The sequence below is a fragment of the Ceratotherium simum genome, chromosome 1 (genome assembly GCF_057802395.1).
Source record: "Ceratotherium simum simum isolate JZ-2026a chromosome 1, ASM5780239v1, whole genome shotgun sequence".
Taxonomy (NCBI): Eukaryota; Metazoa; Chordata; class Mammalia; order Perissodactyla; family Rhinocerotidae; genus Ceratotherium; species Ceratotherium simum.
Window position 1 is genome coordinate 46,534,307 of NC_141900.1, and position 17,775 is coordinate 46,552,081.

The following is a 17,775-nucleotide window of genomic DNA, read 5'->3' on the forward strand; positions in this document are numbered from 1 at the left end:
TTGTGTAAAATTGGTATTATTTTCTCCTTAAATGTTTGGAAGAATTCCCAAGACATCTGGGCCTGGGTTTTTTGTGTTGTTTTATTTTGTTTCTGGGATAGATTTTAACTAGAAATATAATTCCCTTAATAGCTATAAGGCCATTGAGGTCATCTATTTCTTTTGAGTGAGCTTTGGTTTTCTTGTACTTCAAGAAATTTGTCTACTTCATTTAAGTTGTCAAATGTGTTGGCAGAGTTATTCACAATAATCCTTTTTTTATACTTGTAATATCTGTAGAATCTGTAGTTGTATCACCTCTCTTATTTCTGATATTGGTAATTTCTATCTTATCTTTTTCACTGATAGAATTGGCTAGAGATTTATTAATTTTATTGAATTTCTCAAAGAACCAGCTTCTGATTTTCTTGAGTTTTCTGTGTCTTGTGTATTCTGGTTCATTGATTTTCACTCTGATCATTATTTCCTTTTGTCTGCTTACTCTAGGTCTCATTTGTGCTTCTTCTTTTAGTCTCAATGTATAAACTGGGGTCTTTACTTTTTGACTTTTCTTGTTTTCAAATATATATGTTTAGTGGGTTTTTCTTTTAATTAACTTCAAACTTTTTCTAATATTCTAATTTCCTTAATTTAAGGCCCAGAATGTGATCTACCTTGGTAAATGTTTCATGTGCATTTGTAAAGAATAGGGACTATTCTATCATTTTGTGGAATCTTCTCTGAATGTCATTTAGATCAAGTTGTTTGATGGAGTTTTTCTAATCTCCTCCATTTTTGCTGTTTTTGTTTCTACATGCTCAATTATTGACAGATGGGTGTTACTCTCCAACATAAATTGTAGATTCGCCTATTTCTTCTTGAAGATCTGTAGGTTTTGCTTCATGTATTTTGAATCTCTGCTGTTAGGTACATAAGTATTTAGAATTGTCATGTCCTGTTGTTGAATTGACCATTTTATCATTGGGAAAAGACCCTTCCTTTTCCAGGTAATATTCTTTGCTCTATAATCTACTTTGTCTAATATTAATATAGCCACTCTAGATTTATTGTATTTTGTGTTACCTAGGTATATCTTTTTTTTATCTTTATACTTTCAACTTCATTTTTCTTTATATTTAAAGTGGGTTTTTCTGGGCAGCTTACAGTTGAGTCTTGCTTTTTAATCCAATCTGACAATTTATGACTTTCATTTGGGGTGTTTAGACCATATATATTTAATGTGATTATTAATATTGTAAGGTTTAAAACTGCCATGTTGCTGTTTTTTATTTGTCCTATTGGCACTTTTCACCTTATTCTACATCTTTAAAAAAATTGAGTATATTTTATGATTCCATTTTATCTCACTTATTGGCTGATTAGCTACAATATTTTGTTTTTCATTTTTTTAGTCGGTGCTATAGGGTTTATAGTATACATCTTTAACTTCTCATAGCCTACTTTCAATTGATATGATTCCTTTTCATATATAGCATAAGGACCTAACTATCTTTCTAACTAGAAATACAGAAAATGTGAAAAATATTTCTTCTATAGATTCTTCTAAATAAAGAAAATATATAAATCTTTGTTTGAATGGCATTGATTACAAGTATAATCTTGAATTAATGTTTCATTTCTTATTTGGCTTCTAGAAGTCTCTAAGGATAGATAAATTGTGTGAAAATGATGTATGAATTATAAAAAACAAAACATAGTCATGAGGATATATTAAAGTGAAAATATTTTTCTTTACTGTTGGCTGTTTTGAAGATTTTTAAGCTAAATATAACTGACTGTTGCCTACCCAATAGCCATAGGTGTGCTATTGGTTGGGGCAGAAATATGTCCAAGTAAAAAACTACCTTTCACAGACTACTTTTAAAGACAGAGACGAGTCAGAGAATTCTTCTGAAGTAGTTGTGATAAGGCTTTTTCCAAATAAGCTCCTTGAAGGGGGTAAGTTTCAGTTAGTACAACCCCTTTTCTACTCTTTGGGCTTTCCCTTTTATCCTGTCTAAAATGCAGATAAAAAGGCTAAAACTAGACCTTCATCCTGTCACCACAAAGGAAAAGCCTAGAGACTCACAGAGACCTCAGCATGACATTGTAAAGTGGCCAAATCACCATCGGCAGCGAACATCTGCTCCAGATTCTTGGTAAGCAAGAAAAAGAAACTCTTCAGTGGATTAAGTGACTCATTTTTGTTTGCTAGCCGTGAAGTCTAATTCAAGTCTGAATGGTGTTTCAAGGTAAGCTTTTATTGGCAAATCAGAGAGGATAATTCATGTGTATGTCTGATTAATAATAATACATTATGAGTAAAAAATAACCATCATCTCCCAGAAATTCCCTTTCCGTAAAACCAGTAGGAGGACTTGAATATGGAGAATGAAAGAAATAATTTTGAATATTCAAGCTTGAGAAATGGAGTGGCGGGTAATGAGATTAAGACGACAGGAAATATGTTTTATGCACGTGTCATGAAAATGCACATTTTAAATATTGAGTTTTTAAATTCAATGTACTAAACAATAATAATATTTCTGTTGAAGTGATGATTTGTACTTTACGGTATTCTCTGGCGTCTAAGTTTTGTTTTCATTTTTAATAGTTGTCAATATTTCTTAATGTAGAGAAATTGTTGGTTTCTTCCACTGAAACACCTACAGAATTTTCCACAAATCCCTGGTAATGTTATTTGAAATTTTATAAAAATTAACTATTTTTTGATGCCAAGACTATTGAAAAATACCAAAAAGACATTTTTCAAAATCTCTCATCTTGGCCACTCAATGAAGCTGATGCAACTCTCTGGATTTCCTCCTTTCCGGTGAATACACGAGCTCTGTCAACCGAGCAGATGCTGCCCTTCCTTATTGAACATACTGCTTTTCAGCCAGGTTTAGCTGGCCAGCAGCTGTGTAGAAATGTGCAGATTTAGTGGCTAACTCTCGCAGGATAATTCTCCAAGAACTTCTCAATGCACAGATAATAAAATGCAGAGCTCCCTAAACATTAGACCCTGCTGCCCTGCCAGGTCCATGTCCTGTGATGCTCTCCCTGGCTCACTGAGATCCAACATCCCCGTCCTGCTTTCCCTCTTGTGAACACAGCACACTCCTATTGCCTGAAGGCTCTATTCAGATTTTACCCGTTTTCCCCTAATGCTCTTTTCTAGTCCAGTATCCAATCCAGGATATCATCATCATATTTCCTTATTCCTTTCCAATCTGGGACATTTTCTCACTTTTTCATGATTTGGACACTTTTCAAGAGTACTATTCAAATCTTCTGTAAAATGTTTCTCAATTTTGGGTTTATGTGAATTTTCTCATGATTATACTGGGTTACGGCTTTTGGGGAAGAATACCACAATGGAGAAGTGCGTCTTATTACATGTTATCAATAGGTCCATGATATCAACATACATTATCATTGGTAATGTTAACCCTGGTCACTTGATTAATGTAGTGTCTGCTGGGTTTCTCCACTGTAAAATCACTATATTCTCCTTTTCATACACTATTATTTGGAAGCAAGTCACTAAGCATAGCCCACAAGCAAAATGAGGGGAATTAAGCTCCATCTTCCAGGTGGAGTAGTAGCTGCAAATATTTGCAATTCTTCTTTAAGGAAGGTTTGTCTCCTTTCCTCCATTTATTTGTTTCTCCAATCATGTCTTTATATAGTAGGGACTCGTAGATGTTTATTTTATCCTTTGAGTCATAACCAGTTTATTTTTATATATTGTCTGAGGCATTCCACCAGAATGTAAGTTCCATGAGGGAAGAGATCCCATTTGTCTTGTTCATCATTGTAACCTCAAGGCCTAAAATAATTTCTGGCACAAGATAAACATTCAATAAATATTGGTGAACAAAAGATGTAATAACATAAAACACACATTTTCATGATAACTTTTACTCACCATTCTTTATCCCTTAACTGAAAAGGGTGAAGGGGCAGGAGGAGACCAAAGAATTTTTATATGTTCAGGGGGGAAATGACAAGAAATCTTCTCTGATACTTTCACGTCAACAAATATTTTTGAGGATTTTAAGATCTTGGCAAAGAATCCTAAACAAATCTAGCCAATTGAAACCAGAAACTTAGCTTCACTGTAGCAATAACGGTAGACCAAGTCTCTTACTGAGATTTGCATTGCTCAATACAACCTATCCAGAGAATGGCACAAACACACCAACACACATAGTTCCATAATGAGCAGTTCATGTGTATCACTCATGTTTTCCTACCTTCTGCACAATATCCCATACATCCCTGAGTGGGTTGTAGGAAGTACACAAAAAATTTTCCACAGTTTCTTACAGACACTGGGATTTGAAAGAGACAGCAGTCTTTTGTAGCGCTAAACAAAAACTGCCATGTGGCACAAACTGTCAGTTGCGTAATCTCTCCAGGTGAAGGCAGTGTTTCTGAATCTCTCAGAGACAGCCAAATGGGGGCCTGCGTTCCACAGTGGTTTATCTTTTGCATCAGAGAAAACAAAAGTTGAAAACCCAATTTATTTTCATACATGGTAGATAAATCAACTTTGCATTTTCTTCTAAATAACCCTTATAACTTTAAAAAAAATCTAATAACTTGTACCTGTATTATAAAAGAAAAAGTAACTTTATGGAATACTAAATTTAAGGTAGGTTCCTCATAATTCATATAATCTTATTCGATTTAAATACCTTTATTCCATTTGTTATTGTAAACCAAAGAAATTCAATATTAGGTAACTTACTAAAATAGCTGATACATTCTAAGACAAGATGAGTCAATTTGAAGTCATCTTAATACATAGCACAAAGATAAACTGATCTCAGAGGTTTCTTGAAAAATTTCTGAATATAGTATACGTAAGAAGTTAATGCACAGCTCAGGAGGCATCAAAAATCATGGGAGAGGGAAAGCATTGTTCAAAATCTAGACGTAACGATTTGTTGGCAATTTGGAAAAAAATGAAGATAAAGCCTCATTTGAAGTCAATTAGCAAAATCATTTCCAGATGGAAAATGGAATTAAATAGAAAACTATCCCAGGAAAAAGAAGAAGAAACTACATATGATTTGGGAAGGACCAAGGCACTTACTAAATTCATGACCTTGGGCAAGGCACCCAACACTCTTTACTTTTGTACTAGGTGGATTGTAGTACCCACCTCACAGTGTCGTGGTGAGGTATAAATGAAATAATGTACATAACACAACCTCGACATAGCAATGACTCAATAATCATTAACCAGATTATAATTCTTAAGGTTATTATTATTATTTCCACGCTTAAAAGCAAAGGAAAAATCATAAAGGAAAAGATTGATAGTTATGATTAAATCATTTTTAAAATATAAGACAAATACGAGTAAATGATAAAATTATTTGTTAATAGCATTATATTTAATATATTGTTTATTATTATTACATTATTATATTTCTTATTTTATTTTAACCATGTAATATTATCCATTTAAAAACTTGAAGATCACAAATGGGCAAAATACACAAACATATAATTCACAGAAGAAATACAGATGCTTAATCAATACATGAGAATATTCAGTATTAGAAAGGGTATTTTTATCTACTGCCACTGGAATGAAAAATTAGCGTCGTATTTAAAAAAAAACAACCTAATTACATGTATCAAAAACCTCAAAAAGACATTAACTTTCACTGATTTTACTTACAATAATCAATCTTCCTAAATACAATAAAATATAACAATGATTTATATTCATATTTACTAATTGCAGAATTATGTATTGCTACAAAAGGCTGAATGTGCACACGTGGCAATGGTTTAAATAAATATGGTATATACATTTGACAGAATATCATTTTCAAAACCCTGTATTGAAAATAATATATTAATATTATTAATTATATTATAGAATTTTTTATTCTGATATTTTAATATTTTAATCTGATATTAGGGAATTTTTAATAATGTAGGAAAATGCTAATGCTATAACTGAAAAAGGCATGTTATGCAATTGAACGTACAGCATGAACCTTATAAAATAATATAAATAAGAGAGAACAATAGCAAAATATTAATGGTAGTATGATTGTGTAGATGCTTTATGAATAAATGTTATTCTATTACCTGCCATTTATTTTCTAAGTTTTCTATAAGATGATTACTGTTAGTATCATAAACAAAAATTTATTTAAATAGACTTGTATTGTCCTGTAGAGTAAAAGAAAATTCTATCAGTTCTTCAGTTGAATGCTCTGAAGCCTTGATTCAAGAAGGGAATGAGAGAGTGCAGGCAGGGAACACTTCCCCACGGGGCATAGAATGACCATGTGTTAGCGGACCTCCAGGAAAAGAGCCAGGAAATCAGTTCGCCTTCACATTTGCGTGAGGTTCTAGAATCAATTACAGTTAACTTAGCCAAAGGCAAAGAACACAAATATTCGAGGATGTAATGAATTTCCTCAAATTTCATTTTTAAACTCTGATTTTTTTTTAGTTTATTACAAATGAAATGTCACAAAAGTGACAAGCAAAAAAACAAAAAGGGGAAAATAAGACAGCCACAATATCACAACTTGAAATTAAACACTTCAATTTGGATATCTTTCCTGAGCTTTTTTTACATTACTTGCTTAAAAGGAAAAACTTTAAGCTTCTGCATAATTCACAAAATGTGGGTAAGCACTTAAAATGCACAGTATTTTACTGTTTGCAGGTTATTTGTGGTTAAGCATGTGAGCCCTGGAGAATGACTGCCTGTGATCAAAACTTGGCTGTTTGACCTGGTAGCTGAGTGACTGTAGGAGAGTTATGCCTAAGAATACGTATATGTGTCCTGAACTATATGATAGAAATGATCACAGACTGTTTTCTAGAGTTGTTGTAAAAATTATATAAGATATTGTAGGTAAAAACACTTGGTGGACTGCATGAGCATAATATTAACTTTTATTACGATTATTAAAGTAGGGAACATGGGAATGCTCCTTTGGATTGAATCAACCTTGATAAACAATTAAAATAATATTTCAGCATGAGAAATAAACTGGTTGTATGAAATGTGAAACAAAACCGGGTCACTTATGTCTAAGGGCTTTAAAATGGAGCTAGGAAGCTGTTAAGGAAACAGGTCTAACTCACATCCTCATTGGGTAGAACAAGAACTTTTGAATTGAGTAACGCTGCAAGAAACCTGCAGCTCGACAGGGTGATGGACTTTTGCCTCCCTCTAGCTAACCTTAGCAATCCAGTATGTTTCACCAAGATTAGCTTTCCGCTGCCAACCCCAATTAGCATTCTTTATAACGCAAATCTCCCTCCTCCGCCCTTAAAAGCCCCCACTTCTTACTCCCTAGTGGGCCACACTTTGGGTTGCTACCCAAATCTGTGAACCCCAAATTGCAATTCTTTGATTCCAAAATAAAAGCCTCTCTGCCTCTCATTTTTGCTTTCTATATTTAGGCTAACAGTTGTAACAAGATTCAATCCTCATATGAAAAAATACATAAAAAAAGGCCATGCAGTTCTTAGTGAGTTGAAATACCTCAACACATTTGGTTGGCATCTCAGCAGGTCTGTCAAAGATGAGAAATTGATACCATCCGGGAGGGAGGGAGTGGTCACATATGAGGTCTTGAATGGCTGACTGCTGGAGGTGCAATGAGTCAAAATGGACACTTCTATAAGGGCTCTGAAGAAACTGGTGTCCCCCAGGAGAGCACTCCTGAGCTAGAATGGAAAGATAGGTGTCTTTATTTGTATTTTCTTCATTAACATACTTCAATCCTCAATTAAAACTAATTCCCCAAACAAAAATAAAGCAAATAAACCTACAATTGCACATAAAAATCATCTGAAATGTCAGAGTCTCTTAGTAAATCAAAGAGGACTTAACTTGCACTTTCCATAAATACAATAAACCAATCAACAAATTCTTTTTTTTTTTTTTTTTTGCTGAGGAAGATTAGCCCTGAGCTAACATCCGTGCCCATCTTCCTCCACTTTCTATGGGACTGCACCACAGCATGGCTTGCTGAGCCTTGCATCAGTGTGCAGCCGGGATCCAAACCTGTGAACCCTCAGCCGTGGAAGAAGAACACGCGCACTTAACCGCTGTGCCACCAGGCCAGCCCTCAACAAATTCTTTAGAATGTATTTTTGAGGTACTTAAGCTTCAAGAACTTTATTTTCATTTGATTTGGACAAGCAATATTACTGATCACTGTTGAGTCATGATTTGTTTAGTTCTACCATCTAAAGTCACAGGCCCCACAAGGATTCCTCTTGAGAAGTGTCCTCCAGATTTGAATGCCATTATTGACCTTCCATGACCTGCTTTCTTCCGCAGCTGCCAAGTGACCCCAAATCTCATCTCTGCCAGGTCCTGGAATGCAACAAGCTAAACAAATCTTTTCATTCCAATCTAATTTTTGTAAAATGCCCTCCTGCTGAAGTTTCCCGCATTCTTCAGTGCAGGGAAAAATATAAAGTTTTCAAAGTTTTTTCTTTTTTTAAAAAATAAAGTATTGAAGTCCCTTTTTATTACTAAGCAGAGGAAAAGGAATGAGGTAGAGGGGAATAGTTTATAAGGAGAAATAAGAAAAGACCATGGAGAAAGCAAGAGTTCTGTAGGTTTAGAAAGAGTTTCTGGAAAAAGGAACCCATTTCCTGAGCAGCAGTTGGCCTGGAAGATACTTTTTCTGTCAAATCCAAATAGGCAGAACATAAAGCTCCTCTTCTCAGCATGAAGAAAGCAGAGAAGAGGAGGCAATGAAAACAGTTGTCCTAGAAATACAGCTCTTGTTTGAGGCTTCTGTACTCCGAAATAATAAGAAACATAAGGAACTGTCCTTATATGGGTATCAAAGTATCTGTTGACACAGTAGGTAGAAAATCTCAGAATATTAGATGTTATATTTATTGAAGGAAAACAAGTATAATAAAGATAATATCTATGAACTAGAAATGCAAAAGAAAAAAATTCAATCCTTGCTAAAGTAACTCACTGTGGAAAAAAATGATCTGACTGAACAAAATCCTCAAAAATTTATTACATAATTTTAGGTTACAGAAGTGTTTATAAACCAAAATCAATTTCTGAACTTAAATTAATAAGAAGCACAATAGAGATATTAACTTGTAAGTTGATCTCACAAGTGTAGCTTACAAAAATTGTCACTATGATTTTTTTTTTGCTTTTTATTTTGTTGTTTGCAGTTATAGCAATTAAACTGTACAAAAGGTATTGTTTTGCAAGATAAAAGATCTCCCTAAAGAATATTTTTTTAGTAAAAGATTTTAGGAGTGACCACAAAAGGTTCTTCTTCCTTTTGTCTCTTGTTCAACCAGTTTTAAATTTCTCAAGAAGAATTTAACCCAAAAGGCTCTTGTGACTTGGATGATCTCAGTCTGTCAACACTGAGAAATATCTTATAAAATGTGTGTGGATAGAAATCAGGTGACATGATATCATTTCATCTAATTTGAAATAATTCTAAGATTCTGTCAATATCAGAATATTGCATCTGATTAGAAACTAAGGAAAATATTTAAAAAGAGATTACTTGTGAGGTGTGCACGAATTATTGAAATGTTTTCTCTGATCTCCTCCCTGAAATAGAATTTTGTCTTGGGAAAAAAGTCAACAACTCCATCTTTACTCTGTGCAGTATTTCTCTTTCCTAAATGCTTCTGTAGTTCTCACACTTCCTCTGATTTTGCTGCTTAGAATAACTGTTTTCTAATCCAAAACTAAAGATGTAATAAATGTAGCAAACAGTGACATCAACAATACTAAAGAAGTGCATAATATTTAAACAGAAATTTTTATTTAGTTTATTTTTGTTTAATATTTATTTTAGAGGAAAATTTTTAATTATATATATAATTAAATCATATAATTAATAATAGCTCCTATTTTGTATCAATTATTTCACAAATTTTTTCCAAAAATCTACTTGTCTCTTTTAAAATAGTCAAGGTTTAGGGCCGACCCCGTGGCTTGGCAGTTAAGTGTGCACACTCTGCTGCTGGCGGCCGGAGTTCGGATCCCAGGTGCTCACCGACGTGCTGCTTCTCCAGCCATGCTGAGGCCGCGTCCCACATACAGCAACTGCAAGGATGTGCAGCTATGACATACAACTATCTACTGGGGCTTTGGGGGAAAAATAAAATAAATAAAATTTAAAGTAAATAAATAAATAAAATAAAATAGTCGAGGTCTATGTAGAAAACTTTAAAATTTAATTAGCAATGAACAGGCTATACTTTTAAAAACTTCATTACAACCTTAACTCTAGAATGTACCATATAGTTAACTAAGTTGAGAACCATAAGGACGGTTTGGGCTCCCATTTGTGAATTTGGGGGCTTAGCTCCTCCAATACTAAAAGAATAGCTCTACAAGCCCATTTCACCCATCAGTCAACTTCATGATATGAATGATGTGCAGAGCTTTCTAGCAAATTTCCAATGTAAGTTTTTCCCTCAAAGCAAAGGTACATATAAAATGTACATTAAAATTTACATTTCTATTTCTTCTGTCTTCTTCCCAATAGAATTTAAAGAAGCTAGATAATATATAATAGAATCTGCAATACTTGGATTTCAAATACTTTGGGACAATATGTCAAATTATAAATTATATATATATAAATTATATACATAATAATAGAATATGAAAACGGTTTCCTAGTTTTGTTTGTATATAAAGTAACCCGTATTAGATTGTTTTCTTGTTTAATACAATGACCAAGACTACAATTCTTTAAGATTCATAATTGGTTGACAAACAAATATGTTAAGACACTAAATAAATCATTGTGTTTTTAAAAAATGAATGTGCATAATGCCTGAAGACAGGTACTTCATAATATCTAATTTGTGATTATAAAACATTTGGTATATTGCTCTATGGGAATTTCAAATATTTGTGAATTTTTAAAAATCGTATAACTTCCCCAAGATATGGGAAAGAGAAAAACCAACTTTGAGCTCCAAATTCAATGAGAAATAAAAAGTTAATAATTTAGCTTCTGACATTCAAAATAGGATTATGGGTTCTGCAACAACACAAAGGCGAAAAGCAAGGTAAAATAGAGAGTGATTAGTTTGCTAAATCTATTTACGTTGCCCTCCTTTATACATCAAGAGGCAAAAACTGAATGCCCCTTGAAAAGAATACAAATGATTGAAAGTAAAAGGATAAAAAATGACATATCGTGCAAACAGAAACCACAAGAAACCTAGATTGGCTACACTAATATTAGACAAAAAGAACTTAAAACAAAAAATGTTACCAGAGATAAGGAGGGACATTTTATAATGATAAAAGTTTCAATCCACAAGGAAGATATTCAATTATAAACATATATACACCTAATAACAGAGCACCAAAATACATTAAGCAAAATCCAACGGAAATGAAGGGAAAAAATACACACTTCAACATCAGTAGTTGGAGAATTCAATGCTCTACTATTAATATGAATAGACAAATAGGCAGAAGATCAACAAGGAAATAGAAACTAGAACAACACTAAACCTAGTTGACCTAACAGACATCTATAGAACACTTCTCCCAACAACAGCAGAATACCAATTCTCCTGAAGTGCGCATGGAACATTCACCAGGATAGATCATACACTAGACCATAAAACAAAACTAAATAAATCTTAAAAGAAGGAAATCAAACAAAGTATGTTCTCTGACCACAGTCGAGTTAAATTATAAATCAATAACAGAAAGAAATTTATAAATATACAGAAATTAAAGCTAGATAAACAATGCTTCAAAGAAGAAATGAAAAGGGAAATGAGAAAATACTTTGAGAAGAATTAAAGATACAACATACCAAAATTTATGGAATATTGCTGAAGTAGTGTTTAGAGGGAAATTTATGGATATAAATGACTATATTAGAAAATAAAAATGTCTCAATATAATAAACTAACCTTGTACCTATAGAATTTGGATAAAGAAGAGCATACTAAATCTAAAGGAAGTAGAAGGAAGGCAATGTTAAAGATTAAAGAGGGAGTTAATAAAATCAAAAATAGAAAAACAATAAGGAAAAATCAATAAAACCAAAAGCTGATTCTTTGAAAAAAATCAACAAAATTAGCATATCTCTAATTAGATTTACTGAGAAAAAAAGAGAGAAGACTAAAATTGCTAGAACCAGAAATGAAATAGGAGCCACCATTACAGATCATAAGGGATACTATTACAGTTGTATGCCAATAAATTAGATAACTTAGATGAGATTGTCAAATTCCTGAAAAGACACAAACTACAAAACTGACTCAGTAACCTAAAAAAACACCTGTGAAGAAAAGGCCACTTCCAGATGACCACAATGCTGAATTCTACCAAACATTTGAAGAATAATACCAATTCTTCACAGACACTTCCAAAAAATAGAAAAGAAAGGAACACTTCCAGACTCATTCTATGAGGCCTGTATTACCCTGATACCAAAGCCGCAAAAAGATATCACAAGAAAAGAAGACTATAGACCAATATATCTTTTGAATATGGATGCAAAAATCCTCAGCAAACTACTAGTAAATGAATCCAGAAACATAGACAAAGAATTATAAACCATGACCAAGTGGGATTTATTTCAGGAATGCAAGGTTGGTTTTAACATCCAAAAAGAAATTAATGTAATACACAATGTTAATAAAATAAAAACCAAGATCCACATGTGCATCTCAATAGAAGATGGAAAAAGCATTTGAAAAAATCTAACATCCTTTTATGACAAAAACACTCAACAAACTAGGAATACAGGGGAACTTCCTCAACCTGATTCCAAAGAGAATCTACAAATCAACCCCACAGCTTACATTATACTTACTGAAGAAAAATAGGATTCTTTCTCATAAGATCAGGAATAAGACAATGATGTCCCCTCTTACCACTTCTATTCAGCATTGTACTCTAGGTTCTAGTCAGGACAACTAGGCAAGACAAATAAATTAAAGGTATCCATATTGGAAAGGAAGAACTAAAACTATCTTTTATCCCAGAAGACACGATCTTGTATGTGGAGAATTCTAAAGAATCCATTACCAAATAAATAAATAAATAAATAAATAAACTATTAGAGCTAATGAACAAGTTCAGTAACGTTTCAGGATACAAAATCAGTATACAAAAATTAATTATATTATTACACAAATGCAACAAGTAGTCTGAAAATGAAATTAAGAAAACAATTCCATTTCCAAGAGGTTCAAAAGAACAAAATACGTAGGGGTAAATTTAACAAAAGAAGTGCAAAACTTATATTCTGAACATCACAAAACGTTGCTGAAAGAAACAACAGATCTATATAAATGAAAATATATCCATGTTCATGTATCAGAAGACTTAACGTTGCCAAGATGGCAATACTCCCCAAATTGATATGCAGATTCATTGCAATCTCTATCAGAATACCAGCTTAGTCCTTTGTAGAAATGAACAAACTAATCCTGAAATTCATATGAAATTTCAATGGACCCAGAATAGCTAAAACAATCTTGAAAAAGAACAAAATAGGAGGACTCACATTTTTCCATTTCGAAATTTACTACAAAGCAACAGTAATCAAGACACTGTGGTGCTGGTTTAAGGATAGACATATAGATCTAGGGATAGAATTGAGAGTCCAGAAATAAATCCATGTATTTATGCTTTTCAACTGAGTGTTGACAAGGCTGTCAAGACAATTCAATAGGGAAAGGACAGTCTTTTCAACAAATGGTGTTGGGAAAACTGAATATTCACACACAAAAGAATGAAGTTGGACCCTTACCTTACACCATACCAAAAATTAACTCAAAATGGATCAAAGACCAAAATACAAGAGCTGAATCTATAAAAATCTTTTAAAAACTTGGGGTAATCTTCACTTTAGATTCGGGAATGGATTCCAAGATATGACAACAAAAGCACAAGCAACAAAAGAAAAGATACATAAATTGGACTTCAGTAAAATTAAAAACTTCTGTGCTTCAAAGGACACGATCAAGAAAGTGAATGGGAGAAATAATTGCAGACCACATATCTGATAAGAGAATTGTATCTAGAATATACAAATAACTCATACACTCATACATAAAAAAAGGCCAACCCAATTAAAAAATTGGCAAAGGATCTGAGTAGGTATTTCTTCAAAGAAGATATACGTGTCCAATAAATACATGAAAATATGCTTGACATCACTAGCCACTAGGGAAATGCAAATCAAACCACAATGAGATGTCACGGCACACCCACCAGGATGGCTAGAATCAAAATCTCAAATATAAATAACAAGTGTTGACGAGGATGTGGATAATTTGGAACCCGCATCCAGCACTGCGGGAATATAAAACAGTGTAGCCCTTTGGAAAATATTCTGGCTGTTCGTCAAGCGGTTAAACATAGAGTTACCTTATGACCCAATAACTCCACTGCTAGGTATATGCCTAAGAGAAATAAAAACACGTGCCCACACAAAAACTTGTACCTGGATGTTTATAGCAGCATTATTTATAATAACCAAGATGTTAGTCACAAAAGACAATCTATTATACGATTCCATTTATATAAAATATCCAGAATAGACAAATCTATGAGCAGAAAGTAGATGAGTGACTGCTTACAGTTGGGAGGGTGGGATGGTGAAGGAGGATATACGGGGAAGATAGCTAGAATATGGTATTTCTTTTTGAGGTAATAAAAATGTTCTAAAATTGACTGTAGTAATGGATGCACATATTTGTGAATAACAAAAAACTATAGACCATTGTGCACTGTAATAAAACACTGTACACAGTAAATGAGTGATTTGTATGGTATATGAACTATACCTTAATAAAGCTGTTTGAAAAAAAGGCATATCATCCATTTATCTCCCCAATTATCTCTACTCTATTAAACGTAAAGAAGCTATCAACTTGACCATAATATGAACTTAGAATCTGGTAAGGGTTAATATTTGCCTTCAGTAGAGAGACTACAAGGCTATTACACAGAGGCAAGAAGGGGTTGTGAGATCTATAGTAAACATTGAAGAAAATTCCTTCATAAATATTGGTCATTTTTCTGGAAGGATGTTATCTAACTGTAATAAGTGCATATCTAATATATTACATGTATTTTTAACAGTTCTTCATGAAGATCTAGTAAATGTGTAAGCAAAGAAGGCACAGACCAATGATACCTTGTTAAGGTGTATCATTTCAGGAAATACCTTAATTGGGTTCTAGTATTCTTTTTGCAGTTTTACCTGGGAGAGTGCTTGCTCCCTCTCCCTTTTCTACAGAGCAAACTTACCTTAGTAAAATAGATTAAGATCAACAAGATGATGAGGAGACAAAATTATACTCTAAACAGTTATAAATGTTGCACATAATTTTTTTTTCAAGCTGCAGGTAGTTTTACACAGATCAGATTTATTTCTGAAAAGCATAAGGAAACTTACAATATAAGAACAAGTCACCTTTCATTTAATGTTCCTATCTGTATCAACACAAAAACAATCAGGAAGGGCTAATGGATGTTGTTTTGTTTTAACTTTCACTGTATTTTAAACTATGTTTTCTTTGTCGTGGATTAAAATGGAGGGGGCCCTATTCTCCCCATAGAAATCTCTTTTACGGTAGCAAAACTGATTCTAAAGATTACGAAAAATATCATACACAAAACTTAACTCACTAATTTATTGTAGGGATAAAATGTTCATCAATTTATTATTTCCGGGGCTAGGTGGGAGTAGGGTAGAAATCGTGCAGTTTGGAACTGTGCTCTTTTCGCATAATTCGGATCCACTTGCCGCTAGGATATCTGGCAGATTCAGCAAAAGTTTCTTACAGTAAATTAAAGGGACCTGAAGGAGCGGGACATTAGCAGGAAACAAAGGAACAAAAATAGGATCGAGGGTCTTGGAACAAGAGAGGAGGAGGCAACAACCGCCTGTGCGCAAAGGAAAATGGGGGATCAACGAGGCTGTAAAGGGATCATTTCAAAAACGGCCGTAGGACAGGGTGGGGATCGGTGAGGGACAAATATCAAATGCGACCATAAAGATGCACAAGGACTCTCCACGTGTCATCCGGGAAGTCAGTCCCCCTTTCCCAAAGGCCCGAGCGGCGCCCCTGCGCTCTCATCCGCCAGCGCCCTACCTGGCCGACCTTCCCCCGGGGCCAGGAGCGTCAGTGACAGCGCCGGTACCCAGACTCCGCCAGGCATCGCTGCTGCCGAGGGTGGGGACGAAGGCATCGCAGAGCCCCGGCCGTGGGTGCAGGGAGGATGGGGCCCGCAGCCCCTCAGCCCTCCTGTCACAGGACTTGCTCAGTCTGTGCCTGCTCGGCCTTCTGAGTCGCCACGCGTCCTCCCTCTGGGGCGCAGCTGTCCTTTCCATGGATAGCTGCGCGAGCCTGGTGACTCCTCCCTCCTCGCCCCCCGCCTGCCCGCCTGCAGGAAAGTCACGCCCAACCTGTCCCAGGAGACCAGCGTGCCCCCTGCCATCCCGGCTGTGGCTCCACCACTTTGGATGTCAACAGCAGTGGCACATCCAGGGGACGAGCTCCAGGGACATACCTTGGCACGTCGACTCTCGCTGTCCTGACAAATGGTTTAGGAAAATTTAGTAATCCTAGAAACTGTTCAGATGGACCTCGAATAAAAGAAGCCTTGCAAGGTTCTGTTGGAAAGGGCAGTGTCCCTAATTATACCTGCAGATGGATTCTTAGCCTGGTAATTGGGGGTGCTGGTTTACACCCAAAGGCTCATATGCTTCTCAGAAGTTGCTCCTGTCGCCTTAGGTCTCAGTGATGAACAATGAGAGGAAAGATGAGTGTTCCAACAGTAGTAGCTCTCTTCCTCTGCCTCTGTGACAAGTTTTCAGAAGTGGAAGGGAGGGCATTTAGATATTTTCCAAATGTGTGGGGTCAGTCCTCAGGTATTTGCTGGTGATTCCCAGAGCTCTCTCAGTTGTCCAGTGGTGACCTAGTGACTCAGGATCCTCCAGCACATGGCCACATGACTCCCAAGTTTAACCTGCCCATGGTCTCCAAACTGAAGTTGTCTTCAGAGGTGGGGTTGCCTCTGCAGAGGGAGTGCCCCCATCTCTTTGTTTTTTCTTAACTGATTCTGCATCTTTTTATGTTATTAAATGAAACCTCACTCTCTCAGTTTTTCTCTGGCCATCTCAGTTCTTGAGTTCCCTTATCCATCACCTGGGACTTTGCTCTCAGAGCCTGTACCTGAGGGGAAAGAAGACATTGGTCAACAGAAGGTAGTCCTGGGGTCCTGCTGGGCACCAGGGTTTAGGCCACATTTCCACCTATAGTTTTGGAGGATTGAGGCTTGGACAAGGCATGGCGATAAAGACAGGAGGTGCCCAAATGCAAGAGAAGTTCTTTTAAAACTAGTTTGTATTTTTTTTATTTGAAAGAGAAATTACCACTTAAAAGTTTAAAACCTGTTTCCAAAAGTATAAGTATTAACTTATCTTGGAAAAAGTTTTCTTTGCAGTGCACAAGACTTTTGTTTAGCCCCCTTTTACATGCAGAGAAGGCACCCAATTTTCTAGGACAAAATGAAAGATAAATTTTTGGTGGGGGTAGGCAGACGATTTTCATCTTAAAGCGTAATTCTGGAAGAACAATTAAATGTGAGCAGGATGAAAATCCAGAGATTTTTTAGTGTATGCCTTTTGTTGTAGTTTATAAAGCCCTAGTAAAATTGGAACAGAAAAATAAACATCAATTTTCTCAGTCTATTTGTGAAATCATCAGGAATAAAGTAACTGTTATAATCAGGATTAAGCC

The 17,775-nt window shown here is 34.9% G+C and overlaps 1 protein-coding gene across 1 annotated transcript in view; it reads right to left on the reverse strand.

Annotated features, from left to right (window-relative positions):
- Positions 1-16,333, reverse strand: part of VWDE (von Willebrand factor D and EGF domains) — a 62,348-nt gene extending 46,015 nt beyond the window's left edge. The window contains 3 exon segments of the mRNA XM_087435045.1: positions 4,239-4,470; positions 7,514-7,698; positions 16,126-16,333. Of these exon segments, the coding sequence (XP_087291171.1) occupies positions 4,239-4,470; positions 7,514-7,698; positions 16,126-16,222 (514 nt within the window). The 5' untranslated portion in view covers positions 16,223-16,333.
- Between the last annotated feature and the right edge of the window lie 1,442 nt (positions 16,334-17,775).